A 26,118-nucleotide genomic window follows, 5' to 3' on the forward strand; every position below is an offset into this window, starting at 1 on the left:
TGACTTTTGACTGCTTAGCTCAAAAGGTGAAGCTGGTCGTAACAGCTGAGTGCAGTTCTCCAGGAGACTGAGTTGTCAGCTGGAATCCCTGTTGATGCAGCATGGCAGGAGAAGAGAGGTGCTTACAAGGTGAAGAGCTGAGCTAACAAACTTTACAGGCATGTTGCAGGCTCCCAGCAAGAACAGAGATATGGCCCACAGCAGGAGATGGATGTGTCTGCTGGGGGAAGAAGCTGCAAGGGGTCAGCACAAGAATTGGAAACTCACTTTAAAAAAGCAATTCGTAATCAAGCTGCTGAAGTACTCAGTAATCAAGACTCTTAAGTATCTTAGACTAGATGGACATGAAATAGCCCGTGTCAGCCTTCCTGGTTAGCACACCTGCCTGTCCACCTGGGGAGTCCACCCTGAAGGGCTGGGCTCAGGGCAGCTGGTGGCAGCTCAGAGGCCACTCTTCCCTCAGGGTTTTGGAGCTGTTTTACCCATCACCACTGCGTGTGGCCATGGAGAACGTGATCAAGGCAGACCACCTCTCCCTGCTGTGGTACTTCTGATTTGGAAAGACTGAGAATGAGTTTGTCAGGCACTGAAAAAAAAATCTCTTCAACTACTGAAGGGTATGCTTGTGTGTATATATTCATATGCATGTATGTATATATACGTTCATACACAGGTATGTTTCTATAGAGGCATACATAGATCTAAGTGGGACTGGTGTAGGGACTACAGCTCCCCAGGCAGCTCCCTTGGCACTCCCGTAGGAGGAGAGGGGAAAGGTGTGAGCATGGTAAATGCTGCTGCTCCTCCATCCCTCCTCCCTTGCTCTAGAGCCACCACTCCTCCCTGGCCACTGCTCCTCAGACCCTATCACGAGCTGATCGGACTTGCTAAAGCATGGTAACACCACCAACAACAACCCCAAGCTTTCTCGCTCATTTTCTGCTGTTGCAGCGAGCTGAAACAGTTCACAGAGGGTCACCGCGAGTTGCCAATTTGACTTGCTGAACCTTATGAAGCCATGCTCCAAGACACTTATTTTGTGAATGAAGGTGATCTGTACTTACCCAACAGCTCCTCATTGCCTGCTGGGCTGCTCTGCTCCGTGGCTACGTGCTCCTCCTTCGTGCTAGTTCCAGAGCTCACCTGGCAACACAGAAAACAGAGTCAGTAACTGCAGCAAAAAGGAGCAATGTTCTTCTGCCAAGGCAATGAGCTGCACCAGATCTGTTTGCGCAGCAGGCGGACATGGGCCAGCACGCAGGCAAGGGAGCAGGCAGGGACAGGCAGCCCACAGCTTCGGCACTGCACAAAGGCAGCCAGGACAGCGCCTTCACATCGGAGGGCCAAGATCTGCTGGGAGCTTGTCATGGTTTAACTCTGGCCGGCAACCAAGCCCCACACAGCTGCTCACTGCCTCTCACCGTGGGATGGGGGGAGAGAATCAGAAGGGTAAAAGCGAGAAAACTCGTGGGTTGAGATAAAGACAGTTCAATGGGTAAAGCAAAAGGCACGCACACAAGCAAGGCAAAGCAAGGAATTCATTCACCGCTTCCCATGGGCAGGCAGGGGTTCAGCCACCCCCAGCGTAGCAGGGCTCCATCACGGGCAACAGTGAAAACAAACACCAGCACTCCAAACATCCCCCCTTCCTCCTTCTTCCCCCGGCTTTATATACTGAAATGATGTCGTATGGTATGGAATATCCCTGCTGTCAGTTTGGGTCACCTGTCCTGGCCGTGTCTCCTCCCAACTTCTTACACCCCTCCAGCCCTTCTGCTGGCAGGGCCTGAGAAAGTGAAAAGTCCTTGACTTCACATGAACACTACTTAGCAAAAACTAAAAGCATCACTCACACCAGATCCAAAACACAGCACTGCACCCCAGCTGAAACCAGGACAGAGTTCTAAACTGCTGTTCCCTACAGTGCATGAAGGGAAATCCAAGTACTACTAAGAAGTGTTTTAGTAAACTGGTCTGAAGACCAGTTTTAGTCTCCCGGTCTTTGCTGCCTCCCATTTTGTGGGCAGACCAAGGACTTTGGCACTGAATAGCCAAGCACCATAAGGCCTTCAGGGGCTGCCTATCTTTTTGTGGCAGAAGCAGTTGTGTCCTGAGATCACTTTAATGGAATATAAGTAGAGTAACTACTGAGTTGCCGGGAGAGGTTCGCATCAGAATAATCAGTAAAACTATTCTTAAGTCTCCAGCATCATAAGGCTAATGATTGCGTCAAACCAAGAAAGGAGTAGATGGGATCAGTCATTATGATTTGTTCCAACATTGATCTTTATGCTATAAACAACTAGGAAAAGGTTGGTGCAGCTTGTCACAAGAGTTTTAGATAGGTACCATCTTGCACCTTGTATCAAACGTCATTACAAAGACACTTAATCTGCATCTCTCATCAGGGGAAGCAAAGCTCATTACATTACTTGGAAAATTACCACTTTGCTGTTCAGAATTGTATCATCTTGCTCTCCTTCCTAATTAAAAAATAATTTATTTACCCAAAGTTTTATTGTGCAAAACCAAGCACGCTGCGCCTAGGAAAGCACAGCACTAACTAAACATGGCCTTTGACAGAATTAGTACATCTTAGAAGCAATGCAGTGCTTTTCAGGGTCCAAGATCAGTGCTCATTTTTTGAGGAAAAGAAAAATCAAGACAAAAAGCCTTTCAAATAGTTTATCTTCAGCATTAAGGCCTAAGCCAAATAAAATTTCTGTATTCACACCTGTAATCTAGCCTGACATGGATTTAAGGATCTGGGCATTTTCTCACACCACAAAACAGGAATGTGTTGCCCACAGCTCACCATACAGTTTGAATACTGGGTTATACTGCTGTGATGCGTTACTCCAAAGCTAAGTTCTAAATCCCGTCTAAGACTTTGCTATACTTAAGCCATAGTGTTTTAATGTTGACGGAAATTATTACTATTTTACCTGCATTGCTGCATGCTGCATTTTTCACTCAACTTATGCAACATTAGGTAGTGTGGTAGCATGCACTTTAGTGGCACCCGAAGTTCTTAAACTGTGTTCAGTTACAGCTAATATTTCAGAAACTGATGTAGCAAACATACCGTAGATGCATGAAAAGCTTTACAAGTAAAGAAAGGTTTCCAGATATTTATTTCTGGAACTGTACACCAGGTATTAAAGTACAACAAATACAAAATAATGCTCAGTAAAATCAGTGTTTATGTACAAATATTAAAATCAAATGCAACAATAGCGACTTCCTCTTGAACATCTGATACTAAAACATGTTCCGATTGTCACTAGATTTGTTGTTATGCACAGGGTACTTACTTTGAACAGAGAACAACTGGAATCTCCATTTTATTAGGAGGACTATAACCATTCCTACTGTATTTTACAATTGATATTATCTTCCTCCTTCTTTCAATTAAAAACAGGAATAAAAAAAATAGTAACCTTGTCATTATTTTATAAATTACTGTATTTAGTTTCCCTGTCTGTAGACAAATGTGCTTGTAATACTGGGCAAATAGTGTCCCTGTTGGTCAGTTTATCCATTAGTTTACATTCAAAGTTGAAATATCCACTAGAGACTTTGGTTAAATTAAGTAGCATCACTATGTCCTACTTGATCTGAAGTTTTCCTATACTTTTGACCCTCAATTTTAGAAATCAAAAAAATTGCACAATTCGTTGACCTAATTGTATACAGTTTAGTATTCTTCAAACAGTATTGTACACCCTTCAAGTAAATTCTGCAGTTTGACCATGACAAGAGGAAAACTAAACATTTGAAAAACTAGCATGAGAAGATGATGTATGACTAATCAAAGTAAAAGTATTGCTATAATCACAGCACCAGTTACACTTCTAAATGAATTGGCTACCCTCTTTAGATTCCCTGTACATAAAAAGGATACATTTACCCAACACTGCAATTGCCCATTATGGATTTTTTGGTTTGTTTTGTATGAAGAAAAAGCGTGGCAAAGAACAAAGAATTCATCACAGTTTGTTACAAGAATTGTGCTTCACCATCTAAGAATCAAGGCAATGTAATTTCTTCATATGGCTGCAATTCAGTTATCTTCATGCTGACTTTCAAAACACAATTCTTTTAATAAACAGTAACAAGTTCTCCATTTAAATGTTTAAACTGAGAGAAAAATAAGTAAGTCCAGCTTTCAAAAGAAAGTTCAATAAATAAGCTATTTTACATGGATAAAGTCATAGTGGTACAAATTTATGAATGTCACATCAAGCATGCACAAAAATGTTACTATACACAGAAGTAGTCAGAAAATATTGAAATAGATATCTAAAAAGATATGAAGAATTTACATATTTACAAAATCTTGCAAATTATTGCCTCATTTTAACAAGGAATTAAAAGTAAACGATACCAGCTAGCTAGCCAACCGGCTAAATAAGATCAGCATTTAAAAATCTATTAGACTAGCTGGAATTCATTTTTCTCTCATATCATTTTCTGAATTTTGGTCAAAAGTCTTTATTAAATAACTAAAGTGTCCATTCAACTTGCTGACAACCCAAACCTTAGACAAGTCTCTGTCTACATTACGAGCCCAGCAATGCATAGATAAACTGAATATATTACTGCATCAGCTAATAAGAATGGGCATGTTCATTTAAGTGCAACTGGTATAAGCATTCAGTCATCTTTGTATAACAATTTTTATACAGACCAGCCACTCACTGTAAACCCATAGATAAACTTGAATGCATAACAATGGAGAATTATGACCAGTATTTTACAAAATTACATAAAATGTGTTGATTCATAAACAAAAAAACAAGGTACAAAGTTCAGCACAAAACACAGCAACAAGAAGCTGACAACTTGGCTAAAAATGTCAGCGTACAACACAGGGCCAAGGCTACCCGTTATTTACTGTGTACTTACTAAAGTTACATATTTCAGATGTGCAAGTTAAGAACTGATTACAAAATTACTTCTACTTTTGTCCACTGTGCTAAACTATTTGTTTTTAATATGGTAAATGTGCTATTGCATAAACACTTCAAAGCAATCTTCATCACAATGCTGTAAAGAAAACTCCATACGCTGCATCCGAAACTCAGGATATCCGAAACTCAGGATATCAATGCAGTTCACAGTATGCGTAATAAATACCCTCTTCCCTTTCAAATATTAAAGTCACTACTTTCTAATTACTCAACATAACCTTGAAGCAACTATTACAAATATCAACAACGCAAGCTTAATCACTTGAATAATGAAAACAAACTAGTGGCAATTAAATTTGTAATACAAACAGTGCAAAGAAAAAAGCATGGAGGAAAAGGGGTAATCCTACTGAAGTAAGATCCGGATTCTCATCAAAAAACCCTACAAGTTGTATACTACACTATGTTACAAGCCAATATATGTTTGGTTTGACTCTCCTGTAAGAATTTAAGAATAAACATTTGCAAGGCAAACTTCCTGGATGGCTAAATTGCACTCAATGTTCAAAATAAAAAAAAAATTACTGAAGTCAAAAAGTTCCTTTTATGGGAAACATTTTTACTCATCTTTTCCTATTTAACCAAGGTAGTGATGTCCTATTTTTGAGCCAATTACTTGCCAAAACAAAAAAATGCCATCCACACTAAAGAAAAAGTTTCAAATACATACTTCAAGGTTCTACTATTCCTATATAAACTAGATCATCCCTCAAACTGTAACACTTTGAACTGCAGTGCTCCAAACAATTTAAGATGTCTTCCAAAAGTAGACTGTCTGTTTAGCAGTAAATCCTAAGCTGTGCAGACTGTAGCTTTATAAAACACCACCTGCCTTAGGAAAGCTAAGGTACATGATTACATTAGTCTTCAAAGTTGTGGACAAAACCCATCCAAACACAATATAGCCTAAAACGTATCTGCTTAAGCCAGTAAGGAAGTTTGAAGTACACAGACACCTATGGCAGCATAATTACTTCTGTATAAGGTAGCCATGGCCTGTAATTTTGCAACAGCATCGAAGTGTAGGTCTTCACACTTTGCTCATGTTAAGTCCCTTGTGCTAGCTTCCACCAAGATGAACTTGCTGTTTTGTAAACTGAAGTGCTCTAGTTTAGTATCACATGAGAGAAGGTTCCATTTAAAAAACATCCTTGTATGTTTGTGCAGTTTAAATTAAAGAAATCCATCCCTGCCTTTATAAGAAAGAAAAACAAAACAAAACAAATGCTACATTGAGCAGGGATCGGGATCGGTACCTGTAAACATTGTTATTCCACTGCATCTGTTACGGCAAAAGTAACTTAGACTAAAGTCACTCCAATCCGTTCAGAACTTCTGTGCTGGTTTTGAAATGGTGGCCTCCGTCTACAGGGTTTAAAAAAACATGGAAGCAGAGCTTAAAGCTGCACCACAGAGTTCTCTTAGTCCCAAACTCTGCCAAATAACCTATGACATTTCCACATTTATGGACTGAAAAACGAAATTACTCTTGATAAATCAAGATACAGTTCTATACATACAAAGACATCACTGATGTCATAAAGTTCAAACTTCCAGTGAAAGACTAAGCAAACCTGATAGCTCCCATCAAGTTTACTACTACTGCATAAAGTACCCATTGTTTGTTTAGTTTTCCACAGTCATTCTGAGTGAAGGGCTGCATGTTGGTGAAGAGTGTGGGTATTGATAAAACCATTTGTCTCATTTGCAGATAGACTGCTGAAGTCAGCCACTGAAACAGCCATTTTGGCACTGGCAATATGGTGTGTGTGGTTCTCAAAGTCCACACCAAGGTTATTTACAGAGACATCATTCATGAAAGATTCTGGGACAGCAATTCCCATTTTCAATCTCTTTGCAGGTCTTTCTGTCTCCTCACTGCACATGTTTATTGGGTTTAGCTCTGAATGATAAAAGCCAGTCTCAAATAAATTAAAACAATCACTTTCACCATTGCTAGGTAAGTTAAGCAATTCTTCTGTTCCAACAGGCACGTGATTAACTGGTGCTCGGGGTAAGCTGTCCATAGAGGGAAAGGCGTCATCGAGGCAGTTCACGTCTGAAGTGTGGCAGACTGTAGCTACACTGTTTGTCAATGCTGAAAAAAAGATGAAGACAAATGCAAATGAAATAGCTGTTTACATAGTTACAACAAAAAGGTGGTTTTTTTTCTTGATTTACCTGTCAACTCATTGGCAGTGATAGAGTTCAGAATGCTTAGCTGTTGATCAGGAATGGTTTCTGTTCGACTATTAGATGTTAAGGCTGAAGAATGCACTGCTCCCCCAAGGGCTTCTGCTTCATCTACCAAACGATCCATGTAGTCCCTAAAAGAATATTGCATCCATAAATATTATTTAACTGAAAAGAAGGCCTAAAAATTATGATGGATTTAATTTTAGTTGCCATAGCCACTGCAGCATTATGCTGCAATGATAGAAGCAAAAGGAAAAGGAAGAGAAGTATCTTCCACATTTATGATTTGCAACAGAAAACATATTCCAAGCATGTTTTACTTACGTAACTCCTGGATGATGGTTGTATCTCTTCTTTCCAAATCTTGTTTGCTGAGCAAAGTAATCATAACGTTCTGACTTTTTCCACATGTAATAGAAAGCCACACACTCAGGAACTGTTCTGGTTCTTACCTAAAAGATGGCAAGAAGAACTGACAATATCAGTGTAAACCCTTATGTTTTGTCATCTGCCCAGCTCCCATTCCTGCATTCTAGTAGTACCTGGCACCAGCCAATTAAATTAGGAGACTTCAAACAGATCTATAGTTTCAAGTAAGTATTACGTTTGTTCTACGGTATGCTTTACTGGCTTTTGTAAAACTAGACTGAAACCGTACCTACGTTGAAGCATTTATATATATATATATAATTATACATATATCAATTTTTTAAACTATGCAATAGACTCTCTCTTAAGATGGAAAAAGCTGAGCAAATCAATGACCTATAAGAAGCGAAACAGAAAAGACCTTGGGTACTTTTGGGTAGTCCAGAACTGTGGAGGCTTTGACAACAGATAATCACAACAGTAAATGCTTAAAGAACAAAATAAAATTATAGTCTTATTGAGAAGGTATAAAGGACTCAAAAGACCCATTCTGATCTATGTTAAGTCTTTGTCTCTTCCCCCAAAATGGAGGTTGCTATGTGAAGTCAGATTCTTGGAGAAAAAGTAATTACTTCTACCTATACTCACAATAGACTTTATCTGTTTTTAGATGCAGAAACATTTCACATAAACTGGAACTGTGGGCTGATGATTAAGTTTTACAACTATCATATACAATTCTATCCAGATGCAGTCTGGCAGTAAACTATAGTTAAGCTTAATAAACTTATAGCAAGATCAGAGGCAAATCCAAAGTGCCTTAGGTGTAGTAGACACAAACATACCAAGCAGGTGAAGAAATAAACGGATGTCCATATGCTAGTATATAAAGTCCCAGTTAACAACCCTTTGCAGTACAGTGATAAGGAAACATCTCTTGCTAAATTTCTCCATGCACTAAATCATGTCTAGCTGACACTTTCCATATACAAGTGACATCAGCTTATGCTGGGTCCCAAAACTTTCCCTAGACTTTCTGCCATTATCTGGAAAAAAACCCAGTGGACTTCTTAGACAGATGCTGGTCCATAGCGACAAATACAACAACCCACATACTTTGTTGCGTGTTGGAAAAAATATTTTTAAATTATTTCTTTGCATCTCCGATGAATTACTGTTTATTGGTAAGGTCCATTTAAAATCTGAAGAACCCAAACATTGTTTAGGACAGGTTAAAAGCAGGTACTGAGCAGGACTAGCTGACTGTTGTTGAACAGCAACGATAACCCTATGAAGTTTAGCAGAAATACAATAAAAACACCAGACTCCTGAAGAAAAAACCTCCAAGGTGGTACTAAAGCAAAAAGGAGATATGCAGGAAATCTGGAAACATCCATATTTGTCAACTGCTGCTTTTTGATTTAAAAAAAAAAAATTAAAAAAAATCACTAATCTTCAGGCACAGAGGAGTCAATCAGAAACAATCCAGATCAAGATTAGAACTCCTCCACTGGCCAGAAAACTGAGTACTACAGTTTTCTGGATAACTACACTTCTGAAAACACAACGAACTAAGCCTGTTCCTGTAAACTTACACCTTCCTGGTGACAAAAATAAGTTAAGTAAATACATATTTTCCCCTCCCACAGCCATGGTATGGAAATACTGTAGTTGTAGGAGAAGCACACATTTAAACTGAATTATAATATAAATGCATAACTGGGAGTAATGTCAACGTAAGTTGATTTCAGAGAGAATACACTGACACATCTCGCAATGCCTAGCTTTTCCAGTGACATCTGAGGACAAATGAGCACAAAAATGCCAAGGTGGTTTTTAGTATGTTGGTCCTTACTTTACTCTTCTGCATAGCTTATGACAAATGTATTGCTTTAACAATTTTCAGCATCATATCATCTACCAATTCTTCTTCTTAACTGTAAAATACTAACCTTGTTTTTCTGTATGAGATGGAAGTCTTTTCCATAAATCAGAAGTGCATGTTCAAAGCTTCTGCATTCTTCTTCTGTCCATGCTGTCATCTCTTCTAGAGGATTACAAAAGTAGCACGATAAACTTGATTTCACTCACTAACCTTTTACAAAGAATTAAAGTATTTGTTGCTAATGGATGAAAATTCGAATGCATTCTAAAAAAATAATTATTTATATCCATGTTATTTCCTTTACTGTATAGATATCCTACCCAAAATCTAACACTTTTCTTCATAACAAATGATAGAAGAGTTTGATTTCCAAAATCTTTCATCCTTGAGGGCAAAGGACATTAAAAAGGTCTATTATTTCTGGAGAAGTTTGTCATCAAAAAGCAAGGTATGATAACATCACCAAAGTATAAACTGAGATAATTTTTCTGAGTATTTCTTCTCACATAGGATACAAAGAACAGTAGTTGTCAGAAAAAGAGTGAAGGAAAAATCTGTTATGACAGATGTCCCAGGTTTGACCAAGTGAGCAGTACTTCGATTCAGCCATCACCAAAAAGAAGGCCTGGCTGATATCAGCTCTGCTGTGCAAACCGAGAGAACTGTGCTAGGCCGTATCTTCTCAGGAGTTACGAAGCCTACTAGGCCATGTCTTATCAGGAGCTAACAGTACCAGCCTGAGCAGGGACCACACAAAACTGCTACAGCTGCACACCTGCACGTACACCACGGTGGGAGTTGACGACAAATCAGTCACTTTACACTACAAATACCTGCAGCCACCCTCAAGCCCATTGAGTTCTCCTGTACAGAAGCAGGCTGAACAGATGTGATCTGCCCTTAAGCAGGGAAGGGACACCTCTCAGGGCTACCCTTCAGGGCTGAGACATCCCTCACCTGGCACCTGATGGCTATTAAAAAGGTAAGTGGCATTTTACATTCAGCCTAAAAGTATATTCTATGCTAGCGATATCTGTATGTATCAAGCTATAGTTTAATTATTAGAACAGCAGTAAGTAGTATGTGTTTGACCACCACCTAATTATTAGTTATTGTTAATCACTGTTAAAGCACTGTTTAATTGCTATTCCATTATTAATTAAATTTAATTACCAATAATAAATTAACTATAATTTGATCATTTAATTGTTAATAAAACCTTTTCATTAACACCGTAACAATGGCTTTTCTTAATAATTCACCTGCGACAACAATTGGAGAAGTTGGCAGGATGGCAGATTCAATCACTGACTCCTTACGGAGACACAGAGTTAACCCTTCACTGAAATTTTCAGATGACTGGGTGCATGAAAAACAGGATAATTGGAATAAGATAAAAGAACAGTTGAACCTTGTGAGAGGGAAACGGAAGTAATAATAACATACAAGATATTGAAGAGGTGTTTAGGAGCTGCATATCAGTATAAGGACTGCGAAGAACAAGAAATGAGAATGTTACAAGATGAGGTTGAACAAAGAAACAAAGAAAAAGATAAGAAATGCTGCTACCTCTGTGAATAGACTAATTGCTTAAACAACTTGGGGAGGAAACAGAAAAACGCAGGAAGGTAGAGGATAAAATCATGGTGCCAAATCCCTCCAGATCCTGTACAAACTTGTAAGCCCATGATTTCCCTGGAAGACAGGGACAGAGATATTTGGCAGGACCCCAGTGAAGAATTTAGCAGTAAGAGTGAACTAGATGAATCAGAATTCAGTGTAGCCCCTGTGGTGATGTGACCCTGGCTGGACGCCAGGTGCCCACCAAAACCACTCTATTACTCCCCTCCTCAACCGGACAGGGGAAAGAAAATGTAACAAAAGGCTCATGCACCAAGATAAGGACAGGGAGCGATCACTCAGCAGTTATTGTCACCGGCAAAACAGATTCAACTTGGGGAAATTTAATTTACTACTATTCAAATCAGAAAAACACCTTCCCCCCACCCCTTTCTTCTTCCCAGGCTTAACAATTCCTGATTTCTCTACCACTTCCCAAGTGACGCAGGAGTACGGGGACTGGGGGTTACGCTCAGTTCATCACATGTTGTTTCTGCTGCTTCTTCCTCCTCACACTCTTCCCCTGCTCCAGTGTGCGGTCCCTCCCACTGGAGACAGTTCTCCATGAACTTCTGCAGTGTGAGTCCTTCCCACACGCTGCGGTTCTTCTCATACAGTTCCCGTGTGTGTCCCTTCCACAGGGTGCAGTCCTTCAGGAATAGACTGCTCCCACGTGGGTCCCCCACAGGGCCACACGTCCTGCCAGGAACCTGCTCCAGCATGGGCTTCCCATTGGTCACAGCCTCCTTCAGGCATTTTTAATTCTCATCTTGGAAAATAGCAGTGAACTTCAGCAGGTAGGGTGGATCATAGCATAATGGTTACTCTAAGAGACAGGCACTGAGTGTTATCATCCTTTATGATTCTTAATGAGGATGTAAGAAGTTCCGCCTGACTTGCGGCAGCAGAGCAGCGTGAGTACTAGTCCTTAGGATAGAATTTTGGGCTCTGAACTATGAATGGGCAGAGATATTTTTCAATCCCCAAACAGATGGCTGAATCCCAGAGAGGTGTGGGTTTTAGGATACAACTCTACAATTGATACTTCCTTATTGGTTAGGTCTACACAATCTCTTCTTGTACCTGAGCTCCCTCAAGCACTGCTCTGACAGTCCTTCAGCTTTACCTCAGATGCTTAGCTTTCATAGCACCTAACTCATAAACACTCAAGCTCCCTTTGGATCCAATTCTGAGTAGGGAATATCTGCTCAAACTCCATTTCTGCTTTATGCAACACATATGTTAAAATACAGGACAAAGAACTGTCTTTCCTAAATGATAAACTCTGGTTTTATTTAAGGGAGTAACAAAGTTAGGAACAAACAAGATGGAAGCTCATTTTCCACTGTAAACTTAAGCAAAGATCTCCACGCTCTAACAAAGACCTATGAAACAATATGGTAGAATGAGAAGGTTGGTAGAGCACAACATTAGCAAGTGAGGAAGAGAATGGGGCTTATTTATACAGCCAGCTATGTTATCCTGATTTTGGTATAAATGTCATCAAATTATAACTGATCGTGATCTCAAAAAGATACTGTAATATGGGTGAGAACTGTCTTATGGGAGCAAAATTATCGCTTCCCCCCCCCCCCCTCAGTCTGTGCTATTATTAACACAGCAATGGAGGAAAGAAGGTAAGGTCAAAAGCTTCCTTCAATCATTACACAAGTTGCAAACTTCTCTAGCAGGAATTTCCAACAGGTCAACAGCCAGATGATATCTAATCTGTGATAAAGACTTCATAGAAAGGGATGTGTTCATCAATCTGATTCTTAGTCAAGGTTTTTCCACATAACTTTTTCCACTCTTTCCCCCACTCCCTGTCCCAAACACACATCTCTGAAAAAACAGGTACCCTCTCTTACCCTGAGATGCCTTTCCATTTGAGCAGTATCTCTCAATTGCTTCTTTAATATTATGGCTACTTTTAAGAAGTTCATACAGCGCCTATAAAATAGAAGAGTCTTTAGAAAAGAGTCCAAATTTGTAAATATCTGATCTAGACCTCTAGAGGTAGCCTTTCAGTGAACATATCTAATGTAAAAAGAGGATTTATCTTCATACATGACACAAATATTAAAGTAACAACCAAAAGCAAAAACATCCAAAAGTTGAGGCAATGCTTAATTAAAAAAAAATTAAATCATGGTAAGCAATTTAAAAAGCTGGATTTGTCAACAGCATGGCAATCAGAAATATCACAGATCACAACGCTGCCAACAATCCTGTAATTTTAAGCATGTGCTTACAACTACAAATAAGATCCTGACCCCAATAACACCTAATTAAAAAAAAATAAAGAAATTTAGTATTTCTGCCTTTATAATACAAGGCAAAGAGAACACATGTTAATTGCAAAGCAATGTGTCACAAATGGAACAGGATATAAAACATACTTGTTCATTGTCCCGTGTATGTAGTCCTTCAGGAATTCTGCCAATCATTTTTTCATTTCCTGTTCTTAAGGAGGTTTCAAAAAGGTATTCTTTAACTTTACTTTCTGAGATCACATCAGGTTTCCAAAGTAAATGGTCTTCATTTTCATAAGCTGTTAGAACAGAAACCCATTAACACCAGGTGTGACATTTTTAAGGCTGTAATATTACAAGCTATTTCAGAAAGACAAAGAACGTGAACACAGAAGTAATCAAATCAAGCACCATCACACCAATTTTAAGCTGCAGCTCACTTTTTCCCCAAAAGCTTCAGTTAAGAGACAGACTCTGCAGCGTGACATGGTAAAGAGATTCAGGTTCCATGAGGATAACTGACTGAACTCTTTATGACAAAGAGTCTTTACAGAGGAGCTTGTTGACAGCTAGATGATTCAAGTAAAATTATGCATATGTATTTATCATCTTAATATAAAAAATCTAGCAAACCCATTCAGTTTTACTCAGCTGTTTTAAAAAAAAACTAGTTTACAGTAAAAAAAGTGTAAGATACTAATATTTCAAATGTTACAAGCCCCACCCCCCCCCAAAAAAAAAGGTGGTGACTAGTTGGTAATTTTCAACTAAAACTTGCCAAAAATTACTCAACAGAATGGAAATCTAACTCTCAATGTGGTAATACTGTTAAGAACTTGTATGTTGTATACTTTACAAGCAATCAGGATGTCTAGTCCTCCTTCATAGTCCACTAAAATCATGTATGCTCCTCTTAAGTAGCTTATTTGAAAGACAATATACTGGAAATACACTGGAAATACACAGGAGTTGGCCTGCACCTTTGTCGGTCTGTACTTGTTTTAATTATAAATTAAACTATAAACACTTTGCTCTGATCAATAGATGTGATTAACACTGCACATAATGTTTCATGTACTCTCTTGGCAACACAGAATTAAGAGTTACTCAATTCAAACCTGGAAGCGCAGTAGCTGTTACAGTAGAAGAGATGATTCTCAAATCTCTCATAGAACTACATGAAACAACATTAAACTAAGGTGAGGAATAAAATTACATCTTCTCTGAAAGTTTTGTTATAGCTGAAGAACACAAAAAGCTTCCTAACAGACATATTACAAGTGTAAAGCTTATAGCAGTGCAGAACTGCCTTCTAGCACAATCCTGGTAGCTGGGACTGTGTAGCAGAAACATAAGCCCCTGGTTGCCATCACAAACTCTTTAGGGAGTACAGAAAAGTCTTCGCAAAATCCTTCATCCTTACAGTCATGTCCAACCGCTCTCCAAGCACTGCTGATGCTCAGTTTCAACCTCCTTTATCAATCAAGACCACCCAGCACTTCTTGCTGGAGTGGATGACTGATAATCTCAAGAGGAGCTCCTCAGGCTCTCTGATCCCAGAGGTACCTCTTTTCTCTTGGCCACGCCAGCAGACAAGACTCTCACTGGTTCTCTCTAGCACCAGCTCACTTCAGAGAAAACTGTCAGACTAACCCCATCCTAGTCATCCTCTGGTTATTGGCATATTGGCATCATGATAAGCAATTAAAAAAGCTGGATTTGTCAACAGCATGGCAATCAGAAACATCACAGATCACAACGCTGCCAACAATCTTGTAATTTTAAGCATGTGCTTACATGCTTACACTTCTCTAGTTCTTGGCTGAGGAGAAGTCAAGATGTGTAAACAGTGAAAGGACTATCCAGACAGATCTGATTCTTACTCCTCCATTTCTTACAACCGGTAAGCATCATGCTTGATTCTTAGAAAACAGGAGACTTCCCTAGGTGTCTTAAGCAACACAGGAGATGTTCATTTGCTAATGCTTCCAGCTCCATCCATTTTTGAATGTGGAGAACAATGTTTGGTATGCAGTTGGTAATGATAAAATGACTTTATATACTTCATTAGAATAAAATCCCCGTGAAATGTGCCACCCACGAGCAAATTTATTTGCTTTTTGAATTCCACAGCTGTATGTACTACAGTTTTCTCACAGCACAGGTTTCTGAAGATACAGAATAAAACTCTGTTAAATAGGTTTTTTTTTCACTCTAGCACAACTGCAGATTTTAACCTAATTTTACACTGGAATAACAGCATACTGAAAACATCTTTTTAAAAGACAGCGTATCAGGACCTACATCATCTACTCATGCTATGGCAATTTAAAATAGTTTATTGCTTTCTTTTCCATAACCATTTTGTAACCCACATTGTTGTGCTATCTAAAAAACAAGCAAAGAAAAATGCAATTTTGAAGATCTTCAGTGTAAACTAAGTTACATGCTCATAGCCCAATTATGATACTCTGATGAAAGTATTTACTCCTTGACTCATAGTCTGTGGCCTCCTTGTATTAGTAGATACTTCAGAACTAACACTGTAACCCACCCTCCAACATTTTCTTGAGAATGTCCTCTCAAAGTTGAAGAATCATATTTCTGAGATATAATTATGTGGTTGTGCTACTTCAATATTCTAGTGCCTTTTTTTTTTTAAGGTCTCAGACTTCAACTAAGCCACTGAACTTACCTTATAGATTTAAGTAATATTTATCAATCAACTGCTATGTATAAGCAAAATAAAAAGCAAAACAGTGAGAACAACTTACCCTTTTCATCATCACTGTATCTGCCAACGTAAGGTGGAATTTCAGCCTGGTACTGTGAACCAACCATTATCTCCTGAAGATGGAAAAAAAATGAAAAGAGAAAGGTATTAACTTAATATTTTGTGTATGGAAGGACGAAAAATGCCTTAACCTGGCATTTGACAGAGTATTCCACAATTACAGTACTATTGTAGGTATGTGCTATAAATCTTACTGCATTTTTCTTACAGTAAAGTTTTAACATTTTTTTAAAAAGATATAATTATTACCTTTCTCAAATCTTCAGATGAATTACCATTGTCTGCCTCTACATCTTCGCCCTCTGATTCCTTATCTCCATCACACGTAGTGTTTGCTTCAGACATGAAAGAAGTTTGTTTTTAGCTAGGAAGAATTTTCAGTTCAAACACAGAACTACAAAATATCATTTACTTTTCAAATGAGAACCTGCTTTTGTTCTGGAAAACACTTATCATGAGTCTGTTGATTCACATTTCTATCAGAAGTCTGTTAATCTATACTTCTATCAAACTAGCACGAAGTCAGAAGGCACTGGTACTTGTATACTGCTGAAGTGAAACATTTATCAACACAGCAGCTGAGATCATCTACTATATTTCTAACAGGCAAAAGGAAATGAGATAATTTTTCATCAATTTTTTCAATAAAAGCTTATACCTTACAGAAAAGGTACGAGAAACTCAGAAGCTTTCAGGGCTGTGACTTAGCCTCAGGTTAATCACAAAGAAAGTAAACTTGAAGGCATGTCTTTATTACCTACTAAAACCTTTCATCAGAAGTTTTAATGGGCATTCAAAACATTCCTTGAACAAGGCTGCCTCAGCATGGAGTGAAGACAGATGAGAGAGCCACAAAACGGAATAAGCAGAAGACAGCAAAAGACTGCTTGTTCCTCTTTAACCTTTCTTTCTGTAGGAAGAACTACAGCAGAGCATTCCAAGCAATTCAAATACAGTACTCTATATAAGAACTCGTTTCAGAATCTGGAATGCAGTAGTACAAGGCTCTGAAGTAACTCTATTTTTATAGCTGTATAATCCCCCAACAGAATGGAATCTACAGTTCTGATACAACTGAAGCTACTTCGTATTCCTAAACTTCAGAGACAACATAAATAGGGTTGCAACTGTAGCTTCATCACAACTAAACAGAATCGTCAACATCACAGACAGCATGCAAGAAGACTGTATGAGCTGGGGCTCTTCTTCTGTAGTCATTACTACAATCAGAAGTAGCAAGCAGGAAGCTAACCTGAATGCATGAAATAACAATATGCCTATATAATCACAGCCAGTTATTTTTTCCAATTGATGCAAATTTAATAAAAAAGCCTGTGTTATACATTAGACAGGTTTATCTCAAAACTTTTTGTTATCTTAGTATCTGAGAAACGGACAGAGACCAGAAAAGAAGATTAAACTGCCAACGGCACAGAGAACTGACATCTCGCTCCCTGAAATGGTGGACATTTGATTCTAAGATGTCCAGCCAAGAGTTCTAATAGAGAAAGTAACATTCTGATAGAAAACCATGATAGCTGAAAACAAACATGACTGTTTCTTAACCCTTATTAAGATGAGGGGCTAACCATTTTTTCTGTAAAGCTGCCACACTTTCAGTGTCATAGTCATTAACTTAAGTGCCAGCAAGTTTGGGCTTAAGTTTCAGTTACTTAGTTAATTAACTGAAAAAAGGGCATAACAGTTTTTAAGGGTATTGTATCTCTTCCATACAAATGTCTATTACACAATCACCATGATGCACAGGGCTTTGATTGCTGATGACTGAGGCAGCAGACCCACTTCATCATCCCCCTTCTCTAGAGGAAGGAAACCCCCCCAGGAATAGCTTAAGATACTTGCCAAATTAAAACTGTGACAAAACTCCTCCACACTGCTCGAACTCTAGCACACCAGTGAACAAATAAGCTGCAACAGGCAATGAGGAATATCTTCTCCAGGTTGGGTAAGTGAACCACTGGTTCTCAAGTCTTTCCCAACATAGCTCCACGGGTAGTGATTTTTGGTGGTCATGGGTTTATAGGTCCCATCCCATATAAAATCACTTTGGCTCACCCTATGAAGTCCTACAGAAAAGTGTTGAATGTGTGAAGGGAAATAATCTTAAGCAAACTGCATCCCAATATACAACCACAGGCTGCATGGAAGAGTCACTGGCTTAAAAACAGCAGCAAGTATTTCAGTAGAGTAACACTACTTTCAGAGAATGAGTTACATATTCATGTAATTCACTAACATATTGAAAACCATTAAGGGTGACACCAATACAATAACTTCATAATTAATAGTTGATGTAGTATTTGTAGAGAAAATACTTTTACTTATGCTTTGAGCATAGTACCAAATTTTAGGTAATCAGCAATACCAACCAAAGACAATATTCATGGTACAGCACCCTGCAAAGCACTGTTTTTCAATTCCTGGTAAAGTCAGCACTACTCTTCAATTTTCACACTTTAAACTCGGAAGCTATATACAATGCTAAGACTTTTTGAGTACTATTATAAAAGGAGGTTTCCTACATCTTAATGGCCGAGGAAAGAAGTCAGTAGCCTCATGTGAAGTAACTGATGGTGTCAAGTCATCAGCAGAGGACTGTGTTTCTTCATCATCACCTGACAAGAGGTCTTTAGCGATTTCCTCCTGTATTATTAAAATAAAAAAATAAAACCTCAGATTGACTATTAAGTAGACTGGTGAGCATTTAGATTCAGCAAACTGTAAGTCCCATTAATTAAAATCAGTTACTTCACCACAAATGAATTTAGCAGACCATACTCCCTTAATTAAAAAGCAAGTTTGCTCTTCCTAAATCTAAGAGCAAATATAAGCATTTACTTCAGAGCTGAACACAGGGGTTCATTTCCCCTTTGTCTTCTGTTAAAATAAACACACAAGAAGTAACTTCAGCAAGCATCAATGTCAGATGTTCCTCCAACTGCTTCCAAAGAAAAATGCCAGTAAAAACTGCCTCAAATCTTTAGAATTCCGTCATTCTTTCTATCACAGTTATACAAAAGCTTTAAAAAGCTATTACCTCTTAAACTTGGGGTGGGTTTGTTTTTCTTTTTTAAATAATAAAAACAAACAGCCAGGCACTTTTGTAGACTTTTGCTGAGAGGACAGTTACAGATAAAAGACAACCTGTTATCTTCCCAGACCACAAAAAACATGGTATTTCTGTAAGTTTAAACCAAAGATATTAAGAAAGAAGAAGCACACTTCCTTCAGTAGCAGACATATTTGAACTCCTCCGCATAAAGGAGTTAGGAAGGGAAAGAACTGTATTAGACAACAAGCTGACTACACTTTCGTAGTCTCAACACAATCATGAATCCTAATGAGAATCAGATGTGCAGAGCCATCATCATACACTACTTTCTGTGGAGCTCATACTCAGAGAAAAAAAAAAAAAAGGCATATACTTACTACCTACATACTTAGAATCCGAACGACTAGCTGCATATGCTTTGTAACAACAAATCATACTAAAATCTCAGAACTCAAAAGTTAGCTTGCAAATCACAAAACCTGAACTTTCCGGTTTTTACATCAGCAACGCAACACAAGTCACTGCACATAAAACCCCTCTCTCACTCCACAAAGTTGTAACCTTTCCAAATGATACGTGTTTGAAAGCAAAACACCAAAACATTCAGGAGTGCATTTTCAAGATATTCACAAATGTTTTGATGTGTGTTGGAAGCCAGAATAAAGACTTCTGGACATAATCAAAAAAACGCACCTATTCAAAGGTTTTTGGATGTGTTTTAGAAGAACACTTTTTCATTTCTCATTTGTGGTAATATAGCGCCACTAAAGTTGCTATCCATTTTTAAGGGCAATAACTATAATTAGAATCAGATCCTCTATATCCTTGCAAAAGGGTGAATTCAGAGTAGTATTGTATAAAGGATTTAACAAAAGTATATATTTTTTAACACCAAGAGATAGTGAAATATAATTTAAGGTCACCTGGATTTCTGCTTTTAAACCATATTAAGGTGAAAACAGTTCCAACTTACTTTATCTAGAGTCATATCTGGAAGTTCATCTGCAAGTTCACTTGGAGAGCTATCTGCACTGGAACCTGCCATAACTGGAATCGTGGGTTCATAGCCATAGAATGCCAGTAAATCTTCCAATGGCATGTTTCCTTCCTAATACAAGAGGATTTACAAACATTTCAACATGTTACCAAATACTTGTAAACAGTTCAGGCTTAAAAGGATAAGACATATTTTGAAGACCAAAATTGACAAACAAACAAAGAAAAACTTAATTGAAAGCAGGAATCTTGATTATAAATATTATAAACACTATTTTCAGGCACGGGATTGAAAATAATTCATAACCATGTCTCGGCATATAGTGAAGTCTCATCAAACTATTGAAGAAAACTGTTTACTGCATGAAACTAAAGAGTAATTCTTAAAAATATTCTCCTTATCTTATTCATACTCTAGAGTATGATTTGCCTGTATTTCTTCAAGAAAGAAGATAATCTAGAAACATTAACAACTGCCCTACAAGACAGAAATGCAGAAAACCTTCCAAGACTTTAGTCCTACATAGTTACAGCTCCAAGTGTGCAAAAACCCAGAAAAGTAAATCAATACAGCAACTTTTAAGCCCCCCCCTCCATCTCCTGCACAATGTATTTTATAATGACTGTTGAGAAGGTAATAGGAGAAAGACAGAAAGCAAAAATCAAGACAAACACTTGATTTATAACCTGTTTTTTCAACAGCTTCTGATTAAGTGATTTTAGTCTCATCATACTTGCATCCTAATACAATTAATAAAACAATAAACAGTGGAGATTTTTTTAGTTACCTGATTCAATATTAAAAATATTTTCTAATATTTATACCTTTAAAAGTTATATTACCTTTAAAAATTTCTTGTTGAATTCATACACTGATTAAATTACTTGTTTTCTTTAGTCAGCTAAGGTCTTAGTCCTGCAAAGACTTTTCACAATGGGTAAACACAAACTCATATCCAAGTCTTTCCAGGATCGGGACCTAAAGTAATAAAGTGTTTCAGATGAGTGGCTCTCAGTTCTTCTTCCTTTTATTATAGAAGCAATAAGATAATTTTGTGGAGTGGTAACAGGACCAAATAAAAAAACCAAAACCCAAAAACACAGGAGTATGAATACTGTCAACTCCACACTTAGAAAATTTGTTTTTACATGGACTACAAAAACACAGCCTCACATATAATGCTAAAAATTACATTTTCCTGGAACTCTGTTGACCAAGATCTGCAGTTATGCTGAGTGGTGTAAGCAGGTCACCAAACAGTAATGCAAGCAGCATCAGTTTGTGGGTGTTCAGCATTCAGCAGGTGTTTAAAAAAATGGGTGATGCACTGTCACAGATGAACAAGAAGTGTAAACAGGAGAAACATGTAATTATAGAGTGTAAAATGGAATAGGAAAAGCCAAGGAGCATGCTGGTCATTCTGTACACCCACCAAATGCCAAACTGATGAAACTATGACAGAGAACTACCATTTACATAGTAAACGAATGTGATCCATCATGCCTAAAACAGGACTGTTTGTGTGCATATTGGAAAAGCAAAACATGACCAACAGAATGAAATACAGCTAGCTGTCACTCAACAGTATGCAAAACATACAGTTTCAACTTAAGGAACTTACAAAAATCAGAAGTGATAAGCTGTATTAGATGATAGGACTCAAAAATCTGCCTCAGTGGTTTCTTTAAGAACTACTAAATGAAGAGGAAGAATATGAACTTAACATAACACTAATTCCTTTGAGAAGCTAAGTTCAGGCTTTTTGTGGGGATGCAATGCTGTATCTTAACCAAACTTGATTTTCTTTTGTTTTTAAACAAGCTGCAAAGGCATGTTGTAGGAAACTGCATTATACAATACAAACTGAGGAAAAGGTTGAGTATCCTTTTCCCTAGAGAAGTTACAACATGTACGAACATTTATGAGAGAGAGAGAGACACTCTTACCTTTTCTAAGTCTTCAATTTCAGAGCCGAAATTCTTACTTTCTTCCATCATTTCCTCTTCTTCAAGAGTTCGCTCATCATCATAATCATGTACCAACATTTCAGCAGATGGGTCAAAGTCATGATCCTCAGATGATAAAGAGCCAACTGTAAAAAAAACAACAAAACCAATCTAATTTGAGTAATTTTTTTTTTTTTATGCCAACATATGAAACTACAAGACAGAAAAAATGATGGTTGCATGTGTTTGTTTGTTTTTTTTTTAACACACAGGCTCAGAACTCTCAATGGAATAAATGGAACAAATTCCTAACCACTTCACATTCAGCGGTTTTATCTGATGTTCCCTTTCTGTATTTCTAAGTAATAGGTGCAGTTTTTTCTCTTGCAGTATAGACTACTTGAGAGAGCTACATCAACTACTAAAACGGAGTTTCAGAAAGTACAATCCCAAATTAACACTTCACTAAATAAAAGATTGTTCAAAATATCTTGAAATCATCATGAAGGCACAAAGCACACACTTAACAAGACTTCAGATGCTGCAAGCCTGATTTATAGACTCCAATTCTATTTACATGACTTATATGGTAATAAGCATAGTTTTTCCACTGGTAAACAGCTAACTTAGGTTATGAATCAGCTTCCTACTAACAGCAAAATAAAGTGAGACTCACTTCAGATTACTTTAGCCTCACAGATGGATCTTTTATTAAAACTAATTTAATTCTTAGCACTTGATCTAGAAAGGAAGAATAAACATAGCAGAGTTCCAAGAAACACTGAGGAAAACATACCAGAAATAACAAAAAGCTTCTAATGGACCACATTAACTAACAAGCCATTGTGACACCTCTATGGTCTAACAGAAGCTTTTTCCCTACTCAAGAGGACACTGATAAGTCATCAAAAAAGTCCTGTTATTAAGTGCATTTTGTCAAGCGTTAGAAAGGTTAGCATTAGATTCAACAAGTTTTAAAGATGCAAATATTCTGCACCTCAAAGTCACTGTTCTACAACGAAAATCACTGAATAAGAAAGTTGTTTTCTTCTTTAACGTTCACTTTTTTCAGCTTCCAGGAAGGAGAAAACAAACAGATTAGGATATTTCTCTTTCAGTTCTTGTTTCCCCTTCTAGTTCTCACATACTAGTGCTCTGTTGCAATCGTTGACTTACAAGCAGCAAAGAAAATGTTTAATAAGAATTGTTTCCATGGAAGAACTTCTTCAGAACTTTTGAAGTTAACAGCTACAAATTTTAAATCCTCTTCAGAAAAATAAAGCAGTATCCGTCCTTGCACTGCTTCCAGCCTTGAAAAGAGACCATTGTATTTACTAACACTTCTCAGTCTTAATGCTTCTAACTAATTTTTCAGCAATTATGCTAAGAGTTAATTCCTTATATGCACGTAATTACAGTACACTTTTATCTGTTTAGCTCACTCAAGGCTTTACTGTTGAAGTTCATAATATATGTTGAGAAATACTGAGGCCCAAACCATTTTTTATTCATGTACTATTCATATTATGGTCTCACAGACCTTTCAGTACAGCTGATAACACTACTCCAATTACAATAATGACATTACACATCCGATTTTCCTGCTGTTGGCCATCACATCCTTATCCAATTTTAAGGAAGTGTCAACTGCCTTAATCTAATATGTATTTATATGTATTTGTGCTCAAGATTATTGTTCCTTATTACCGTTGTAATTCATTATATGTTTCAGTAACTGAAGTGGAAGTCCTATTTCACTCACAAGACTTCAAATAAAAAAAGTCCCGCTTCTTTAGTACCTCTGAACGCTCAACATCCCCTTTAAGATATTCAAAACCATACTAAAAAATACAAGCTCAATAAATTTCATAAGAATAGTTAAAAAAGATGACAGCCAGTGCGGAAGGCAGTTACACAGAAAAAAAGACAGTTCCCAAATACTTCTTCAATGGTAGCCCTGCTGATGTTAACTATGCTTGCTTGTGTAAAGTATTCCAAAGAACTTTAACAGCAGATAAAGACTTAAAAATTACTTATGATTATGATTTTAAACATTTCCTGTTAGTACCAAGAAGTCAAAAATTTACACAAGCCTGTAGTTATCAGCAACAAGACAGTCTTTCTCCAGGTTACACGGCTTTACTGAGATGCTGACTTAAGATTGCTACAAAACTTTGTTTTCATTTTGGGTTCTGAGCAGCCAATTACTAACTGCAACCGGAGTTAAAGGAAGGACTCCACAGCGCACATCTCCGTTTCTTAAAAATCTGGCAGGCGGTTAACTGCGTGCACACGAAGCATTAGGAAAGCTACGAGGAGATAAATTTGGGAAGGAGCAGGAAAGAGAGTGGTGTGCGGACGGCAGGCCGGGTGCCGGAGCCGGGCGAGGACGAACCTGGGCTCGAACTCCCAAAGGAAGCCTGCGGGGAGAAGAGAGAGCGAGGTGAGGGCGGGCTCCCTCCGGCCCGGCAGCAGGCAGGGGTCTTCGTTCACGCTCCTTCCCCCCGCCTCCGAGGCTGCCCCCTTCCGCCGCTCCCCACCGGCCTCGGCCCCGGCGTCCCGCCCCGCTGTCCCCTCCATCCCGCTCACCCTCTCCCACCCCTCCTCGTCTCGCTCGCTCGCCGCCAGCCCCTCTCCTTCCCTCCTCCTCCACCGGCACAAGCCCCCCCCAGGCGCCGCGCCCGGCCGGGCCGACGCTCCCGCTCTCTCCGGGCCCGGCCCCGGCCGGGACATGACAGGGGCCGGCAGCGGCGGAGGCTGCCGGACCGGCCGCCGCCTCTTCCCCACTCCCAGCCCCGGGCTCGCTCCTCCTCCCTCCCGCCGGGCGTTTCTCTATCGCCCGCGCTGCGGCGGCGGCTCCGCCGGCCCGTCCCGCTCCCCCCGGGGCCGCGCCGCGCCGGCCGCGCCCCCCTCCGCGCCCGGCCGCGGCCTGTCGGCCGCCCGCGGGCTGCGAACTCGGCACCCGCGCAGCGCGGCGCCCGCCGTGCGGCCTAGTCGCGCAGGCTCCCGCTGCCCCGGCGCCGGGAGCTCCGCCGGCCGCCCCGCCGCCCCGCCGGCCTCCCTGCACCGCCGAACCGCCCCAGAGGCGCCTTACGGGGATGTCGAGGCGGGCGCGGGGGGCCTGCCGGCGACGGGGCCCCGCGGGGAGCCGGCCGAACACCCGGCGCCCCAGCCCGCTTTCCCCGCTCACCTCCGCCATATTGGGACGATTGGGCTGAGGAACAGCGCTGCGCCGAGTGCCCGGATGGGGCCGCTAAGCCAATGGCAGCCGCCGAGCCCTAGCCGGAGCCGGCCGAGGAGCGGAGGGGCCGGCGGGACCGGGCTAGGGAGGAGGAGGCGGCGCCGGGGTAGGGCGCTTTGCCCGCCCCGGCCCGCCGCGCCCCGGCCCCGCCCCGGCCGGCGAGGGCGCTCTGCCCGCCCCGGGCCGCCGCGCCCCGGCCGCGCCCCGGCCCCGCCCCGGCCGGAGAGGGCGCTCGGCGCCCGCCGCCCAGCCCAGGCCAGAGAGGGGGCGCGGCGCCGGGTGCCACCCGGCCCACTGGGGGGGCATGGGCCGGTGGATGCGCTCGCCCCGCGGCGTGGCCAGCGGAGGCCCCCGCCGTGCCGCCTGCGGGGCCCCGACGCCGGCTGGAGCCCGGGTGACTCGGACACCTCCCGTCAGGGCCAGCGCGGCTCCGGCGGCGGCAGCTCTGCCGCCCTGCCCCGGGGCTGAGGGTGCCGGGCCGCGCCGGTACCTGCCGGGCCACCCGCACTCCCCTCGGCATCGGGCCCCTTCCCGGTGCTGGCGCGGAGCAGCGCTGCCAGTTACACCGGCACCCGGCCGCCGCCGCGGCTGGAGCAGGAGGCACAGCGTCGGGGCCGTCAGACCTGCCTGCTTTGGGTTGCCTGCTCTGGCTTAGAGGGAGAAAGCGAAATTTACTTTGCAGTGAGGGGTTCTATCTAAAAGTTCAGGCGTTTCACATGCAAGTAATATTTGTTCCAATTTTTTTCAGTGGTATTTTTTGTCCTGGTACACA

At 40.3% G+C, this 26,118-nt stretch overlaps 1 protein-coding gene across 4 annotated transcripts; it reads right to left on the reverse strand.

Annotated features, from left to right (window-relative positions):
* Positions 1–3,111: 3,111 nt before the first annotated feature.
* Positions 3,112–25,439, reverse strand: MIER3 (MIER family member 3). 4 transcript variants are annotated; one of them, XM_080372951.1, is made up of 13 exons: positions 25,296–25,439; positions 24,501–24,525; positions 22,106–22,251; positions 20,136–20,270; positions 18,633–18,753; positions 16,339–16,424; positions 16,070–16,142; positions 13,443–13,594; positions 12,912–12,993; positions 9,491–9,582; positions 7,494–7,621; positions 7,155–7,300; positions 3,112–7,071 (listed from the first exon to the last, which is right to left on the reverse strand). In XM_080372951.1, the coding sequence occupies exons 1-13, from the start codon at positions 25,302–25,304 to the stop codon at positions 6,614–6,616; spliced, it is 1,653 nt and encodes a 550-aa protein (XP_080229077.1). In that variant the 5' UTR covers positions 25,305–25,439; the 3' UTR covers positions 3,112–6,613. The 4 variants fall into 4 exon arrangements, with proteins under 4 accessions (XP_080229077.1, XP_080229076.1, XP_080229078.1 ...); XM_080372950.1 differs by having other exon boundaries at positions 9,491–9,585; XM_080372952.1 differs by lacking the exons at positions 24,501–24,525; positions 25,296–25,439 and adding an exon at positions 23,282–24,480 and having other exon boundaries at positions 9,491–9,585.
* Positions 25,440–26,118: the final 679 nt, after the last annotated feature.

Source organism: Falco punctatus (assembly GCF_963210335.1).
Source record: "Falco punctatus genome assembly, chromosome: Z".
NCBI classification, from domain to species: domain Eukaryota; kingdom Metazoa; phylum Chordata; class Aves; order Falconiformes; family Falconidae; genus Falco; species Falco punctatus.